This window comes from Limulus polyphemus, unplaced genomic scaffold (genome assembly GCF_000517525.1).
Source record: "Limulus polyphemus unplaced genomic scaffold, Limulus_polyphemus-2.1.2 Scaffold121, whole genome shotgun sequence".
Lineage (NCBI taxonomy): Eukaryota > Metazoa > Arthropoda > Merostomata > Xiphosura > Limulidae > Limulus > Limulus polyphemus.
In genome coordinates, this window is record NW_013665731.1 from 22961 (window position 1) to 40995 (window position 18035).

The 18035-nt window shown below is 32.8% G+C and overlaps 1 protein-coding gene across 3 annotated transcripts in view; it reads right to left on the reverse strand.

Annotated features, from left to right (window-relative positions):
- The window catches only part of LOC106472514 (growth arrest-specific protein 1-like), a 31673-nt gene extending 21282 nt beyond the window's left edge, over nt 1-10391 (reverse strand). The window contains exon 1 of one of the 3 annotated variants that reach the window (XM_013933173.2): nt 8255-10385. In XM_013933173.2, coding sequence (XP_013788627.1) covers nt 8255-9030 — 776 coding nt within the window. In that variant the 5' untranslated portion in view covers nt 9031-10385. Of the gene's footprint in view, nt 1-8254 lie in introns of all 3 variants that reach the window. The other 2 variants (XM_022401866.1, XM_022401861.1) reach the window with 2 other exon arrangements.
- Between the last annotated feature and the right edge of the window lie 7644 nt (nt 10392-18035).

An 18035-nucleotide genomic window follows, 5' to 3' on the forward strand; every position in this document is an offset into this window, starting at 1 on the left:
AGCAAGTTTATTTTAAGGATTAAAGATTAGGATAGAAATAGAATGTGGTTCAAGTGAAGAGAAGCAAGTTTTTTTAAGGATTAAAGATTAGGATTGAAATAGAATGTGGTTCAAGTGAAGAGAAGCAAGTTTTTTGTTGTTTTTTTGTTTACTTTCAATATAACATTCAAAAAAGGAAGAAAAAGTTCGATCTTGACCAATGAAAAATATACGAGCAGTTTTCGTTGGCTTAATTAAGTTTTACTCTATTCTTTTTCTAAAACAACTTTCACTAATACTCAATATATTCTATACCTATTCTTGTGCAGAGATTTCATAGAATAGGCAAGAACATTCAACGTTTAAAATTTATTGTATGAAGTTAAAAGTAAAATATATAATTAAAAACTGTACATGTTTTGGTGGGAAAAGTTCCACTATCTTTAGGAGCCCAGAAGAAAACCATTTCCCACCGAAACATGTAGAGTTTTTAATTGTATAGAGTTTTAATTGTATGTTCTTACTTAATTTCTTTACTAATACTGTTCGTTAGAATGATTAATATCTCTATTCTTATTATTTTCAATATTTGATTATTATATATTTTTACGACAAAGATGAGCTTGCATTGTCAGATCAGTATATGGATTTAGAACTAACATTAAATCTCTTAAGCTTGCCGAATCTCGTGAGATATTATTGAGATTATAAAGCCGAATATATCGCTAACGCGAGATTATCCAAATGATTAAATAATGCATTCTAAGCAAGAAAATTACGTTAAATTGATTATATTAATTAATGGCTTGATTTTTATTTCTGGTCAATGTAAGTAGCTTCGTTTGATCAGAAGCTAGGATTATAACAAAAATAGTATCGTATAACCAAACTTAATAATCATATATACTGTTATGTATCTGCTTGTTTGTTAATTTCCGGCATAAATTCTCTCCGAGGAACTTCAGCGATACAAGTCCCTTCTTGATTAAACCAATTTATTCTTTCTCGATACAAACTTTTAGTACACAGTAATTTCACAGTCAATTCGTCACTTTAAACTTAATAACTTTTATAATACACACTATAAGTCATAGTGATGCACACACTTTACTTACCGTCATTACTGTTCGCTTCTTTAATTATCTATATATATCTATCTATATCGCTGGCTTTCTTTGCCCGGCTTATATACTAAAAAAAGAGGGCATCTAGCAAACACTCGGACATTCGCAGGGTTCACCGATAATTCGAGAAACTCCAGCGCGCATGCTCCCAGCGTCACGTGACTTCCGTTGTCGTAACAATAATGATATTTCTTAGAACATTTTTGCTTACCTAATTAACACATCTTTCTTGCAGAAACAAAATCAGTTGTACACAACAGATAAAATCCATATAATAAAGTTTAAAAAAATATGATGAAATTACGGAAATATAAATCTAATATGGCAAATTTCTTAAGGATTTTCTTTTTCATAAACTCGCTCATTAAATAAACCTATAGAGAGTTTATGATCTTTGGATCAAAAGTACGTGTGATGATGGGCCTAAACGATAGTTTAAACATTTGGAACTAATTTTAGAAAAGGTCAAAAACCTATAACGTGTTTCACAAAAAACAAATAATGTATTGAATAATTTTGTAATATAACCACGATCCTATGAAACCAGAAAAATATGAAGCAAAAAAGAAATACTTTCAGAATTGCAATACAAGTGCGCGTAGCTGGGATTTATAGAGCCAAGACTATATTAATATATGTCCCCAAACTGTAATAACATTTCTTTAACAACATAGAAATTTATAAATAAAAATTTCAGACAGGAATAGAGAAAAAATCAAAAATATCGCTGTAAATTCGTCTTCGCTACGATTATGTCTATCCATAGTTTAACACCTACTTAATAGAAAAACTACAGCAGTAAAAGAACTAAAAATAATAGCGTGTTTGTTGAAACCGCGGGACTTCATCCGCAAGTTACTTATTCAGTATAACCAACTTTAAGAATCCTCACTATCCACTTAACCAACGTAATAGCCCATTGGCAACTGTAAAATAAACAATTTCCAAACTGTGTGTAAACACTTTCCCGCGTTCTCCTTTTGATAATTATCGTTTGAACACTTATTTGGAACTAAACTTGCACGTGCAAGCACGCGATGCATCTGATCATGTGAGTAACCAACATGAATAAAATGGATTTATCTTGAAACTTTTCTTCTATTTAATTAATTGACTTTTATATCAATATAATGACTTGAAACAATCAAAGTAGAGGAATCTAAAAAAAACCTACCTGAGGTTATGAGAAATGATAAAAAGTACTGATCTTAATAAAAAAGTACAAGTTATTTCTAATAAAGATTTCAGCAATTTAAAATTGGGTCAATAAAGATTTTAACAATTTAAAATTGGGTCAATATAGATTTTAGCAATTTAAAATTGGGTCAATATAGATTTTAGCAATTTAAAGTTGGGCCACTTATCGTCTTGCCGTTTCTTCTGTTTTTATTTTGTTTCTGATGTATATATTTTTATATAAACCCGCACAGCTGTTCATAATTTTAAATCTCAAAAGCACTTTAAACACAAAGATCCTGTTCAATCATTTGAAGACTTTCCCTTTTCAGCAGTAATTTATGCGATATCTTATTTAGTTTTCACACACATATCTGTGGCATAAAATATTTTTTTTGCTGAATATCTTAAAAAGTTTTAGATAGTAATTCTTATTCTTATAGTAAATACAATTCTCCTTTTTAGGCTCAAAAAAAAAGAAGATAAATTTTGACTGAAACCACAGATTGACAATTATACGATAAGATGTCGATGACGATCTAAGTTAGAACCTTTATTAAAAGGACGTACGTGCTTTGTTTAGGCATGGCATGTAGGCATACTGTGTGCTTTGTTGAGGTATTCAAATAATCTTAAAAGGTATGATAACCCTAAACACATAATTAGTAGTATCGTGGTTAAACTGATAATCGCCGTGTTTAATTCTTTATTTTTCAAACATTAATAACGCGACTTGTATAATGCCGTAAACATTTGGTATTTATACACGTATATGTCATGAGGCAGAAAACTATTATGTATTAAAATGTCTAAAATATATGATGCATATGAAAATTTACTGAACTTACTAACGCTAAGCAACATTCTTGAAAAATTCTTACTCGACTTTTGTAATGGTAACATACAGTTCAACTCTGCAATGATGTTCAATAAAACCCAAGTTATATTTTATTGAATTTCAGTATTAAAAAGAAAACAATGTACGAAGTTGCTAATTAACTTTGTCCTTATTTTAGACTCTCAGTGGCTAAGGTGTAAGTCTGAAGGACTATAACGCAAAAAATCGAGTTTTTGATACCTGTGGTGGGCACAGCACTTTGTTAAGCTTTGCGTTAAACATCAGGCAAACAAATCCTTAATCTAAGTTATTAAATTTCGCAGTTCAGACTGAATGATTGCAATTGTTGTTTAAAGTTACCATAACAAATCTTAAGCAATCTTTTATTTTTTTCCATTTGTAATTGAAATTTAATTGACAAGACTTTTACTTAGAGTTTTATATACACACACACAAACATTTTCCATCTGAAAAATAAGAAAATTGAAATACTGAATAGTTAGTTATCTTTTTTTTTTATAAAAAATACACTATTTTTCAGCATTGAAAAGACATTTTTACAAAAAAAAACGTTTTTGCAATACTAAAATAAATATTATTAGGATAAAATTTTCAGCAGTTTTAACGCCTATCACAATTTCTCTTGTAATGATGACGTTGTATTTGTTCTAAATTTACATTTTAAAGTGTTAATTTTTTGTATTCAAGAACTAAATCTCTGTCTAAGCGCTCACGTATTTTCCTCACCATTAACAATTGCTTTTCCCTGATTTAATAATAATAATTTAACATTTTAATTGTTAAACTTTTTTTAAATTAGATTTTTTGAAACAAAAATTATACGGAAAATTCCATCAAACTTACAACTTAACAAAGCTACGATCTCACGTCTATTTCCCCTGAATATTCCTCAAGAATAGACTGAATACTTTAAGATATGTAAGTTGTTAATATTGTTTTATTTAATAATAATATAGTGATTATTTTCTTTTGAACAGGCATAATCATCGATAAAAAAAAATTACATATTGATTAGTTTATGAAATAAAATATACAAAATGCTTTGTCATTTGTGCCTTTAATACAGAAAATATTTTTTATTCTTTATAAGTTACAAATCTATCGGTATATTTTGTATGTGGAAAAAATATTTTGGAATGAAATGCCAAAAAAAAAATCAATGTTTTTTCTTAAACATTTCCTTTGAAGCCTACAATTTCTATAGGTTTACAAGTATCTATACAAACTGTTATATGAAATATTATCACACTTTGACTAGACCAAGTTGATACTTTCGCTAGAGAGGATTGATCACATTTTATTAGAACGACTTGTACACGGTGTCGCCAGATAAGCTATGAAGCCATGAGCGAGCACTAACATACTAAAACAATGGTACATTTTCGACCATTTAACAGTGCAATGACGTCATAGTACCTTGTGGTTGGACTTAAAGAAATGAAAAAGAGTTTCCCAAGAGAAATATTCAAATAGCGATACCAGTCTGGAAGATACATTTCGAGAGGGAAAAACCACACAAAAAACGAATTCGGAGCAACACCCTCATCCACAAAGTGAAGAATGTATATGAAACAGAATTCTTCAACCCAAAATACTATTATAATAAAGATGGACAAATACACAAGTTTCTCAGCCACACCTAGAAATGTTTTCATGGTGCATTTGGTTTCTTTAAAGATGCTTTAGAAAGCTCACAAGGTCATATACAGCGGAAGGTCTGTGAAAAATTTGTCAAGATGTTTATTCTAAGAATGATCTGGTCGTCCTTTCCAGAAGTCTCTCAGAATATAAATAATGGTGTCGGACAAAATCACATAATCAGGATCATCGACAATCGAAAATAGTTTTAGCAGTAACATATAAATTGCAATATGTTATTGTATATCTGATGTCACTTTTGGTTTATTAGTCTTCATCGACTTCAAACCCTATTCTACTTAGCTTTTACACGATCACCTTCTGGTACATACCTTCCATGACCATCTTGCTGTGAACCTATACACTGCAACTGTCCAGTTCAGATTACTAAGAAGCCTAAACTACGTCAGCGTCCTTACAAGGAGATAGATTCTGGAATATTGATTTAGCCTTCTGCATCTAAACGTATAACTAAAGACGTATCTTGCTGTGATCTATGACCCGTAATGATTTCAGAGTTTTCAATTCCTACTGGATAATAAAACCCATTATTTAACCAGGTAAGAATTGAAGTTTTAAGCAGTATCAGCTTTCATTATAACAGCTAGGTCAAAAGTAAAATATACCACTATATGTTGCAGTACAAAAGTATCAAGTTTGACTAAATACCACAATAAGGAATTTGGTTGGAAAAATTGATCTTTCGGTTTTACCATTTTAAGAATTTCCTCAGTAAATAAAGATAATGGAAGTGAATGTTCAAGAACACAGAATGATGTACACAACAGAATGTAAACTTTGTGCTTCTCTATAACTATAACATATACACAATGTTTTTTATGACTATCTACAGTGTGGGATAGTTCTATAGTAGCAAAGTTAAGCGTGGGCAGTTATTTAGACAATTCGCTATATAGGAATTAAAAAGTGTTACAGTGGTGCCCACTACTGGTTGCAATTATAGTTTATGAATATTGTTACGACAGCGGAAGTCACGTGACGCTGCTGGCGCATTGGCGCCGGTGGCGTGTGCGAGGAGTTTCTCGAATGATCATGAATTTTCGGGGGAGTCCTAAGTGCGTTCGAGACGCCCTTTTCTTTAGTATATAAGCCTGGCAGAGAATCCAGTGATGAATGTATAGTTAAGCGAACAATAGTTACGGTTTGTTGGGTAATAATAAAGTGTGTGTTTTGTACTCGTAGAGAGTGAAGTTATCGAGATTGTGAATCGCTGTGATTTATGGGGTGTATTATAAAAGTCGTTAAGTTTAAAGTGACGAGAAACATACTGACTGTGGAATTACTTTGTACTAAAAGTTTGTATCGAGAAAGAATAAACTGGATTCATCAGGAAGAGACTTGTATCGCTGAAGTTCCTGGGAGAGAATTTATACCGGAAATTAACAAACATGCAGATAACAACAATTTTTTTTTATTCGTCTTCGTAGGTACTTATTTATTGGTATGCTTCTCGTGTGTTTTATATGCTAGTAATTTGTGAGTACAAATTATCACTAAGTATAATTTTCACTGTGTAAAATACTATATCAACCATTCTGTATGCCATTCGGCTAAATAATATCATTCGGAAACTGTTTTAGGTTCAGGTTTTCGAAGAGGATCAAAATCTAATTTATTCTAAAACGAAACGTCCTGTTATTGTATATATTTTTCACGCGATTAGTGTCACAAACTAATATCAAAATTAAAAGGAACGAAATATGTATAATTAAAGATACTTGGCTAATGGGTTGGTGCAAACGCTTGTTAATACAATGTTAAAGCTATAGCTACTTCAGTGATATGCGATAAAGTTGACTATAGCTATTTCAGTGATGTGCGATTAGGTTGGCTATAGCCATTTCAGTAATGTGCGATTAGATTAGCATATGGGCTTAACGAATTAGTTATGGCCGAATATATCGTTAACAGTGAGGGTACCTAACCAATGAAACAGTGTATTGTGATTATTATAAATAAAGTAGTTTGAAGAGTATATTCAATTACTTATGCTCATTACTAATGCTAGGTATACTTTTAGTTCTGATCTCTATAGGCAGATTGTTTTCATTAGAAGTAATGGGCGCTCGCAGGGGGGCACGTGCCCCCTCCCCCCGCTGGAAAATGAGAAACATAATTCTTTTTATATTCATTCAGCATATGTATATGAATTTTTTATTCAATTCACAGTTTCACACTATTTTGCACCACCCCTCCCCCTGTAAAACTTTATCCCTCCCTGAAAAAAATTCTGCGGACACCCATGTTAGAAATTAATATTACTTATAAGCTAACTTTTTCAACTTTTCACCATTTAATTATTTGATGTATTTATATTAATCTGTACTGTTAGTATTATTATTATTATTATTCTATCAGTGGCTTCTAAATATTTTTAGTAGTTACTGTTGCAACTGTTCAAGTTAAGTCAGTCTTCCTTCTCAGCGTGAAATTAAGATATCCCTAAGAATACTACTGGCTGTCAACGCTGTGATGGATAGCTAGCTAGGGGGAAACACTGAACACATCAAGAGCACCCTGAGGCCAAAAATGCTGGTCATTTTCTCACTGATCGATTAGTATGGTCCTGGTGCCAGCTTCTTAGTGCGAGGTAGGAAACACGACTGCATTCTGTCCCGATTCGTGCAAGGCAACCATGATCTGAAAGTAGTTGCTATAGTAACATACGAATTTCCCGATTTATTTTTAAATAGTATTGTTGAGTCAGCGAGGTCACGTGACTAGTGTCACGCCCCCTGCTTTCTGGAAATATCTTGTACCTTCGTGAGGTATTGTCGGGAGATTACTAGATATAGGATAGTCTGGTATATATAAGAGGGTGACAACGTGACGGGACAATAATGTGTGTGTAGACAGTGAGTAATTGATCTGCAGTCGGAGAGTATTATTGAAGTTGAGCACGTTCGTTGTTATAGCGTTTGTTTTAGCGCGATTGTTGAAATTAAGTGTATCGTAAAGTTATATTCGGAAAGAATAAACCAGTTTTATTAAGTAAGGACTTGTGTCGCTAAAGTTTCGTCGGAACAAATTTACGGAAAACCAATTAACAAACGGAGACGTAACAGTATAAAGTTCCGCGTTTAGGAGAACAAATCTGGACAGGGAACGACTAAATGTTTAGCTCATGCTTAAAGTATACTTCAATAACTACGCTACATATCTGATTTTTACTTCAAACAATACGCCGATTTTGTTTTCACCGGCAAAAAGAAGTTTTACCTAAACAGAGTAAAAGTAAAAATGGTTTACCCTTTGTCCATTGAAAGATGTAGAAGTTAGAAAAGGACGGACTTCTCAAATAAAATGTTAAGCAACGCTTTGCGTATATATATATATATATATATATATATATATTGCTATATAGCTCATGGTGTATGAACAGGTAGCAGGTACAAAGAGTCTTAAAACTAGTTTACAACAGTAAGTATATAATCAAATTAAAAAACTAGAAACTTACCATTCACTGTCGTTAATACCTTGTATCTCTGTTTTGTTCTTGTCATCTTCCATAAAAACTGCATATTTTGTCATGATTATTACAATGGTAAAGTACCATAAACTCCACGTATTACATTTTAGTTGACCAGCTGATGATCGAAAATGGCTTATTTCATTACCTTCTAAAGTATTTTCAAGCATAAAGTCTTCCCTGCCGTAACACAAACGTTCCATGTTAACTTTCATTCGTCGACACGGAAACTCTTCTGACCCATCACAGTAACACGTCCTGAGTTTTTCGGCTTTGTCCTGACGGTTAAGGATTGCCAGACTATTATTGCAACGGTGAGTGCATTTGTAGCCACTGAACATCCCGTGACATAGTTGGATGTAGTACTCCAGAGCCTTGGAACATTTGAGGTCTGCTACACAGATCCAATGAGCTACGGAACAAGAGACAACAGCATCTTCAGCTGTAGCTCGAATGACTTCCGGGCGACAGATCTCTACACGTTGTTTTCTCAACTGGCAGTCTTCAGATCCGTTACAGTCACACATCATAAATTCTCGTCCTTCAGGAGTGCTAGTCAAAGATATCAATGCACGTTTACAGAAAGTCGGGCAACTTGAAACTTGTCCGGCACAGTGAACCATATATCTTCTAAGAGCTGTTCCACAGCCCTCACGGGAAGCGCATTTCGTTTGAACCTCTTCACAGCTCTGGTCAGCCAGAGTAAAGAAAGTGGCAGGAAGTACATTTACCACTGCAACGACTATGACTGCCATAAAGTGCATGGCGAGCCCCTATCAACTAACTGTGCTGATGTTCACCAACACTTTTGACTGTTTAATACTATTGACTTAGTGACACCAGTGAGGAAGTTCACGTTGCCATTTCACTTAAAAGGTATTGAATTAAAGAAAACAAGTACGTTTCTAACTTCAATTTAAAGCATGAACTCATAACCGGTCTATCTAATGTCGGTTTCAGTAACAACACTTATCTACTACTTACGCAGATTAACGGCCCGCACTTCTTGTGACAGTACCCTGAGTATCCTAGTTTATCCAAATAATGCTCCGCCTCAATTACAAACATAGCCAATCACAGCAATTGTCAACATCTCATATCCGGGAGATACTTCCGATCATTCATCCCACGTGGTTTGTCTTTTTCATGGTGCAGCATATGGAGGTCATTAATTTTAGCTGTCCAAGAAGTTGTTTACGAAAGAAGCCGATTGCAGGACTCATAGCAAAGTAAGTTGTCATCAGCTTTGAGGGTTCGGGGCGGACCTCGCTGACAAGGTTCTCGCGCTGCGTGCCTTGAGACTGCCCTATGCACTTAATGAAGGGCGAGACGAATTGTAAGCTAAACAATGTAGATTTTTTTTTATGTCCGTTGACCTCTAGGCCAAAACTTTCCTTACATTAATTTATTTATTAACGTTTTGAAGACTTTATAACGGCCTTCGAAATGTTTGAAAATATTCACGCATCAAGGCACATAAATAACTGACATACAATTAACTTACGTAATGATTAATCCCCAATAATACAAAGTTTTTCAACATAACAAAAAGCAAAACAACAACAACAATGATTTAACAATATTAGGCAGTACATATTTTCACGTGTCGATATCATTGGGCTTAGGCAATATAAGAACTTTATAGAAAAATAACACCAAAAATTCCCCTCAATATCTTTCAAACAAATTACCTAACCTTTTAAATAATTTGTAGTATATAGTCATTAATGTATGTAATGGTTTAAATAACTCGTGGCATACAAACATTGCTCTATCTAATGTTGTAAATATGTTGAAGGGATATAAACATTTCTGTATCTAATGTTCTAAATGATCTGTAACATACATAGGCATTGCAATATTTAATTTTCTAAGTGACTTCTAGAAATAGCTGAACTTAATGTTTTAACGACTTGCATGACATAGACATTACTGTATCTGATGTTTTTATTGATCTATAGGATATATATATATTTCTGTGCCTAATGTTTTGAATGATCTGTAGTATATAGACATTTCTGTAGCTAGTGTTGAAAATAACTTGTAGGATGTATACATATAGTTGTACTTAATGTTCTGAATTATCTTTAGGAAGTAGATAACGCTGTTTGTAATCTTCTAAGTAAACTGTGTGATATAAAAGTTGCTGTATTCAATATTTTAAACTATTTGTATGATATATATATATATATATGTTGCTGTATCTAATGTTCTGGATGATCTTTAGTATATAGACAGCCCCCCGGTGGCACAGCGGTATGTCTGCAGACTTACAACGCTAGAATCCGAGTTTCGATACCCGTGGTGGGCAGAGCACAGATAGCCCATTGTGTAGCTTTGTGCTTAATTACAAACAAAACAAACAAGTACATAGACATTTCTGCAACTCATGTTCTAAATTATTTTTTGGATACAGATCATGCTAAACAGTGCAGAATATAATGGTCCAAATGATTGAAGGATATAAACATTCCTTTTCATAATTTTGTAAATTACTTGAAGAATAGGTACGTTGCTCTATTTAATGTTCTAAACGACGTGTGTGATATAACCATTGCTGTATCTAATGTTCTAAATGGCTTGTAGCATATATAAATCTATATATCCAATGTTGTACAACAGTGTATATATCCTACAAGTTACTTAGGTAATGTTCTGATGTTCTATTATGTTATGAATAGGTTGTAAGATATAGACATACTTTATTTAATGTTCTAAACTATTTGTATGATACAGACATTGGTTTATCTAATGTTGTAAATTATTTCTGGATTATAGATATGTTGTATTTAATATTCTAAATAACGTGTAGATTATAAACAATTGTATTAAATACTGATTGAAATGACCTGTAATATATAGACATTTTTTCTATGTAACTTTGTAAATAATGAGTAGGATAAGTGCGTTGCATATTTTAAAGTTTTAAACAAAGTATATAATATAGACTTTGCTGTATCTAATGTTCTAAATGCCTTGTAAAATATAGTCGTTTCTGTATCTTGTCTTGTAAGTAACTTGTAGGATATAGATTTTGCTGTATGTATTTTTCTAAATGACTTATGGGATATATACATCGCTCTGTCTAATATTTCAAATGACTTGTGAGGAATAGGCATTTCTATATCTCGTATTGTAAATAGCGTTCAAGATATACACATTTCTGTATCTAATGTTCTAATATACCTTGCGGGATGCAAACACTTCTATATCTAACGTTGTAAGTAACTTATGGGTTTGAACATTTCTATATATAATGTTGTAAATAGTTTGTAGTACATATACATTGGTGTAATTAATATTATAAATTACTTGTAGGCTTGAGACATTGTAAATAGGTTGCAGGTATATACATTTCTGTACCTAGTTTTGTAAATGACATGGAGGATATAGACATTGCTGTATTTAATATGCTAAATGACTTGTTGGATATATACATACTGTTGTATTTAAGATTTTTAACTACTTTCAGTGTAAATCAATTGTTATGTCTCATGCTCTAAATAATGTGTAGGGTATACACATTTCTGTATTTAATATTATAAGTAACTGTAAAGATATAGAAATTGCTGAAGTTAAAATATAATATTCTGAGTCACTTGTGGGATATAGACTTTTCTGTATTTAATGCTGTAAATAACTTGTAGGACATACACATTGCTGTACTTAATGTTCTAAAGCACTTGCACACATTTTTTATCTAATGTTGTATATACTGCTGCAGTAGAGTACTTCTTTCTGGAGTAACTTCAACGAATTTGTTTTAATTTATTTTAATATCGACGCTGTTTAGATTGAGTTTATATTTAAAAGCATGCATAGCTTGTAGTGTTAGATATGTATTGCGCAACTCCCGCCTATTCCCCAAAGATTGTAGAAGATTCTCCAGAGTGAGAATCAACAATATATGTGTGTATGTAAACAGTTTAACCGGTACTGTTACGTAAGATTGAAGTTTTTAGAAAACGTTCCCACGCTATAAATATAACTAACGTCACACGCCAGAGAGTGTCTATTACTAGTTCGCTATAATTAGCATACTATGAACTCCGAAAGCTATAATTGTGATTTTTAGAACGCTTATCAATCGGAAAACTTAAGATTTTCGACCAGGAATATTTATAAATATCGAACATTACAAATGGTTTAACTTCAGTGAATTCTCATCGGACGTTAGTATTTTTTACAAAAACATTACCAACTTCAACCGTGGAAAACAGTGTGTGTGGCCAAGGAGATAAAGGTAGCTAGCTTCCCGGCGAATCGTATTTACATCAACTCACTCATCGTAAGATATCAAGGAAGTTCCAGACTAGAAAGAAAACTTTATATTGTTTATAAGTTTGTGAAACTTTTGTATATAAATCATTGTTTGTAGTAACTATTTGTAATAATTGTACTGTTGTGTGTATATTAAAACGTATTTGTGTTGAAAACGAAAACAGTGTGTATCAATCTTGTTGGCAAATATCGTAAATTGACTAATATACCGGCTTACATTTAAATAGTAGATCCAAAGTACAACTTAACTACTAAATTTAAATCATCAGTTAACTCGGCTTCGGACTATTTGAAAGTCTAATATGTAACATTAGTCTCAAAGTGGGTTCCTCGTCACCGAATTAGTCCTTCAAAGAAAAAGTCCAACTTTTGAAAGTGCCCGGGTTATAGGGTTATGTATTTTTGTCTTTAATTGATTTGTTGAGCTCATGTGTTTTCCTAACATCGTGAAATGTTTTGACCTTATATTTTTTAGAATATTTTAGTAGCTTTAACATTATGTCATTCCACCATTACCTCGTTTGGGAATGTTACTTTTTGCTTCTTCGACTGAGTCAATGAGGATATAACATCAGATTTCTGTGGATTCTTGAAAACGTAGGAATTTCTGACAATGCTGATCGCCTTGCAATTAAGGCTTTGATAAATACTCTCTAACTTGTTTCGTTCCTATGATACCTTTAATTTTCATTATATTCTGTTCTCTCATTTAACCAAATTTTGGTCCTTGAGCTGGGTCTCACCCACTACTACACAATATACTCTGGATGTCTTGCTACTACCCCTCATAAAATTCCAATCAGTCCTCTCATATAGAAGACTTGAGGTTATCCACATTCTTCCTTATGGTGGTTGAAGTCTAAATTACACTTTTTATAAAATTGGAGTCGTGAGTTCCCTATTTGCTGAGCTTGTGATGCAATTCCTTTTATGTTCAGACATATTCTTATAGAATTATCATAAAAAGAATATTTATGTTTTTATGGACTCGACTCATGATTTGTCATATTTTTTCACAATATGAGAATTTCTTTTACAACAACTAATTTACTTAAAATACAAATTGTTTTTCTCCTTTCTTTCTGCAACATATCACTACTACAGTAATACATTCTTTAAGCTGTCTCTTTAATTTCCTCAGTAGTGGAGTCTTTGTTTCATACAGAGTAAATAACTATATATTTAAGTTAGTTAGGCCCAGATATAATGAAATTTGAATTGATTTATTTTAAAGATGATGCTGTTGAATGCTGTAGAATTACGATTTTCTAGCAAATGTTCTAGACCTTCTGTAATTTTACTGTTTTTACACACTAGTATATAATAATCATTCCATTTTGACTACATATCTTTGGTTTCCCGCTTTTTCTTGTTGTAAATAGGCCTTATAACCTAACATAAGACATCCATACATTAAAAAGAAATAAGCAGCACATTAACAGCATTTCGATCTATGTGAGGCTTGGGTAATATTTGTTATTCCTACTATTTTCAAGTTGAAGGAAGAATTTACCTTTACAACAACAGTACTTTTCGACCTAGAGCTTTTAGGTTTTATTATACTGTTTTTTTTTGTTTTTTTTAGGTATGTGACCATCATAGGGATAGAATGCCAACATTAGGGGAGAAGGTTTATTTCTCACTCCTAATGATCTGATTGTAGCAACCTGATAAATTTAATCGTGTTTTTAAATTTCATTCTGTACGATTAAAGCAACTATCTTTTCATAAATGGCTGCAGACTGTGGATGGTAGTTTTAAAAGTTGAACGTTATGAGTTTGATCACCCATATCTGTTCTTACTGTTTAAATATTTTCGTTATCTCACACAACGATCAGAGTTTAAACAGATAGATTATGTATCTCAACTGCTGTGTGGTCCTTTATTACTACAGATCTTCTTTCTTAATGAGTGCCATCTTTATTATTCCCATATTCAAGTACCTTAATTGAATAAATAGAGTTGTTTAAACCAGTAGAATGATAGGTTTCTTTTATGTGAGTTTAAAACACTTGAATACACCAGTTCGATGAAGTACCTTAGTTATACTTGCCTTGTGAGTACGTTTTGTGTTTGTCTTTTTTTTTGTCTAAAGGTTTTTTTTTATGTACATGTACAGAGGTTGAGTGCATTATATTAGAACATTTTTGGAGCCATACCACGCCGTTACAGTCCATGTTGTCATGTCAGGTCATGCTGTGCATTTTGACAATAGTTCTGCAGCATAGTTTCTGTTGAGAAAGTTCCATTCTTCTCGGACGATTTCAACAGCCCTATCACAGAGTAATCCATACTTACTGCGTTTGGTGACTATTGCAGCGTAGTTTTTATTGAAAAAGACATCTTCATAAGACTGTCATGTCCAAAGCACACCATTGCTCCCAGTGAGAATTTCACTATCTTCTAAAATACGAGGGCGACTACCAGTACGCTTTCGTATTTGATAGCGGGTATTTATTCTTCAGCTGCTTGTGGTATGCAACAGTTGAGCGGGAACTATAATTTAAAGCCTTATTTTGATGGACCAATAGCCTGTTGGCCTCGTTTCTAAACGGAAATTCTTCTTAATTATATTGTGTACTATTGTCCAGGATACGTGGACGTGGAAGGGTTTTTTTTTCACTGACGTTTGTGCTAGCTGATTCCAACTTGTTACAAAATGTAATACTTTGCTTTTCCTGTTTGAGGCATGACTTGTTGCAGGTCTCTTTTTGGATGGTCCCAAGCCTCCCGAGTTAATTCGTATACGTTTGTTTTCTAATGCCTTTAAGTGCAAGCCATATCTCTGCCTTGGAAATTATAAATATTTTATCTCTACACGCCTTTATGATCTGATATATAAATATTTTGCTTGGAAAAAGCTATTGCACACCTTTTCTAAAAGTGATCAATTTTCGGTCACATCACACTATTTATGAAATGACAAATAATCTCAAAATGTAGTTCTGATATATCTTGTTTCCCGCGACTTTATATTACTTGTGTTTGTTCCGAGATCTGTTAATTTACATATTCAAATTCGTTGTTATATAACGTACTCAACGCTTTGTATTTAGCTACAACATTAATTACTAAAAAAAAAAAATGCGCTACCCGTAGTATAATACTCTGAGTGAACAATAGGAAGGGGTACAAGATACAGAAATGTTCGTTGTACATATTACATTTCTTGTTCGTAATCGTGTGATAGGTGTAGCACACAAACACAATGCGGTGCCCTTCAACTTTTTCATTTTCAGATCCCTAATAATAACTTGTTTTGAATCGGAGTTCTTCCACCTGTCTGATCTCGACCATGTTTTATTTCTGACCTGCGTGTAAAACGTTGCTCATGGTGGAACAACTAAGGAAACATGATCCGTGAATGAACAGATGTAAACTAAAAGCAAGCTGATATTTTTCAAACCATACAAAAACAAAATAAAAAATCAATGACTTACACTTATAGTGCGCTTGTATTTTTTGGTTTGTTGAACAGAACCAGTTAGTAGGCTATTTTTTTATTTTTATAGCAGTTTCGTTTGACAACAATTTGCTTTGATTCATTGTTCAAAATCATTGAAAATGTTTGCATAAGTTATACAAACATACTTTTTTCACCAAAAATAAGGAACATTCCTTTTAATATGATGTTGATGCCTACAAAGTAGGTGTGACAATTAATCGATTTATAAGTGCTTGTGTCTAAAACCCTTTTTTCAGATATCCCAAACAATATATTCAAAACTTGAAGTTTATTCTGAATTATTTCAGAAGATATTTTTCTAATTCTAATTCTAAAAATTTGAATAAGGTTCCCAAATTTCGGAAGGGTCTTTGATATAAGTAAATTGATGATTATTATTGATTACTTCGCAAATATGGAGAAACGACATTATTACGAAACGTTCTGAGATTATTTGCAAATGAACAATCATCTAGTCCTCTGGTTGGCAAGCGATACGTTTACGGATTACAATGCTAAAATCCAGGGTTCAATTATCCAAGCTGGGGAGAGCATAAATAGTTATTGTGTATTTTTGCGCAAAGTACCAAACACCAATAACTTTTTATCCAAAGTAGATGTTGTTCACGAGGCTATATGTAACTTTTTTTTTGTTATCCGAAGTTCATTTAAATGTGCATGTATTTTAAAGATCTAACACCAAAAGATGATGACAAAACTTCGTCGAAACGTTGTACATTTGCTGTTATGTTAAACTTATATTAAAGTTTTTTTTCATTACCCATTCAAGCCGTCTCCAGCCATTATTTGATGGACTAAGTAAAACTAAGGTGGATTGTTATCATGGCTGACTGACTATCTTGACAATCCAAAAGTTCTTTTATTAGCTTTCAACTGATTATTCCAAATGTGTCTCATTTCTTGTGCAAAAACCAGAAAGTTGTGTATAAAAAGGTTAGAGAAGTTTTGTTTTAAAAATAGAAAAAAAGTGTAAAGGGAAACTATATTGAGTATTGATAAATTAAAATAGAGATGTGGTATGAAGATCGATAAAAAAATAAGATGTTAAGTAGCTAGAATTAAAAATTGTGATAAATAAATAATAAGCATTTAGAAAGATTAAAGGCGAAAATAAAGTATTCACAACACACATAAGAAAGGAAAACTTCTATTTTTCTAACAGAAAACTGATTAATAGTCGAAGATCACTGATCCCAATATCAAAGTTTATTCCACAAGGTTGAACGGTGTTTGAAGTGGTAATGCATAAAGGATTCTTTCATTTGTCTACCAGCTTTAGCTTTGAAACTAGTTCCAATGTCTATGAGAATTACATTATTAATTGTTAAAGTTTTGGGCAATAGGAAGATCCTTTTCGGTGTTTATACAAGGTTTATGGTTGTTGAAAGGCTCTCTAAGAGTCATTTGGGTCTGTCCTACGTACTGGTGATTGCATTTTTATCACTGTACGAGGTAAACAGTGTTGCGTGTTGTGCAAGTAATTTGTTTCACAATATTCAAGTGTTTTTGGTCATATTTGTCGGTAGTTTTTATGAAGTTGCATATTATTTTTATTACAAGGATTACAACCATTCTGTGGTGGGGTGTAATTTTGTTTGTCTGTTTGTGATTAAGCGCAAAGCTACACAATGGAATATCTGTGCTCTGCCCACCACGGGTATCGAAACCCGATTTCTAGTGTTGTAAATCCTCAGACATCCCGCTGTGCTACAGGGGGAGCTGGGGGGATGTAATTCACGTTTGGTTAAACAAGAATATCTTTAAAACTTCTGTTCTTGCGAAGGAGACAATAGGAACTTAGGTGAGATAAGAGAAATTGAGGTGTCGACTGACACATGAGAGAAAGACCATACATTCAACTAGGAAACCATGATAAAGGCAGAGAGGAGGCTCAGAAGCTACAAAATATATAGAAGAAACAGGGATACATGTTATCACTCCCAATCAGATGTACACTGAGTGGTCACAAGTAAATAGACACCTAATTTTTCGTCATTTAACTGATTTATGCTAACTAATTT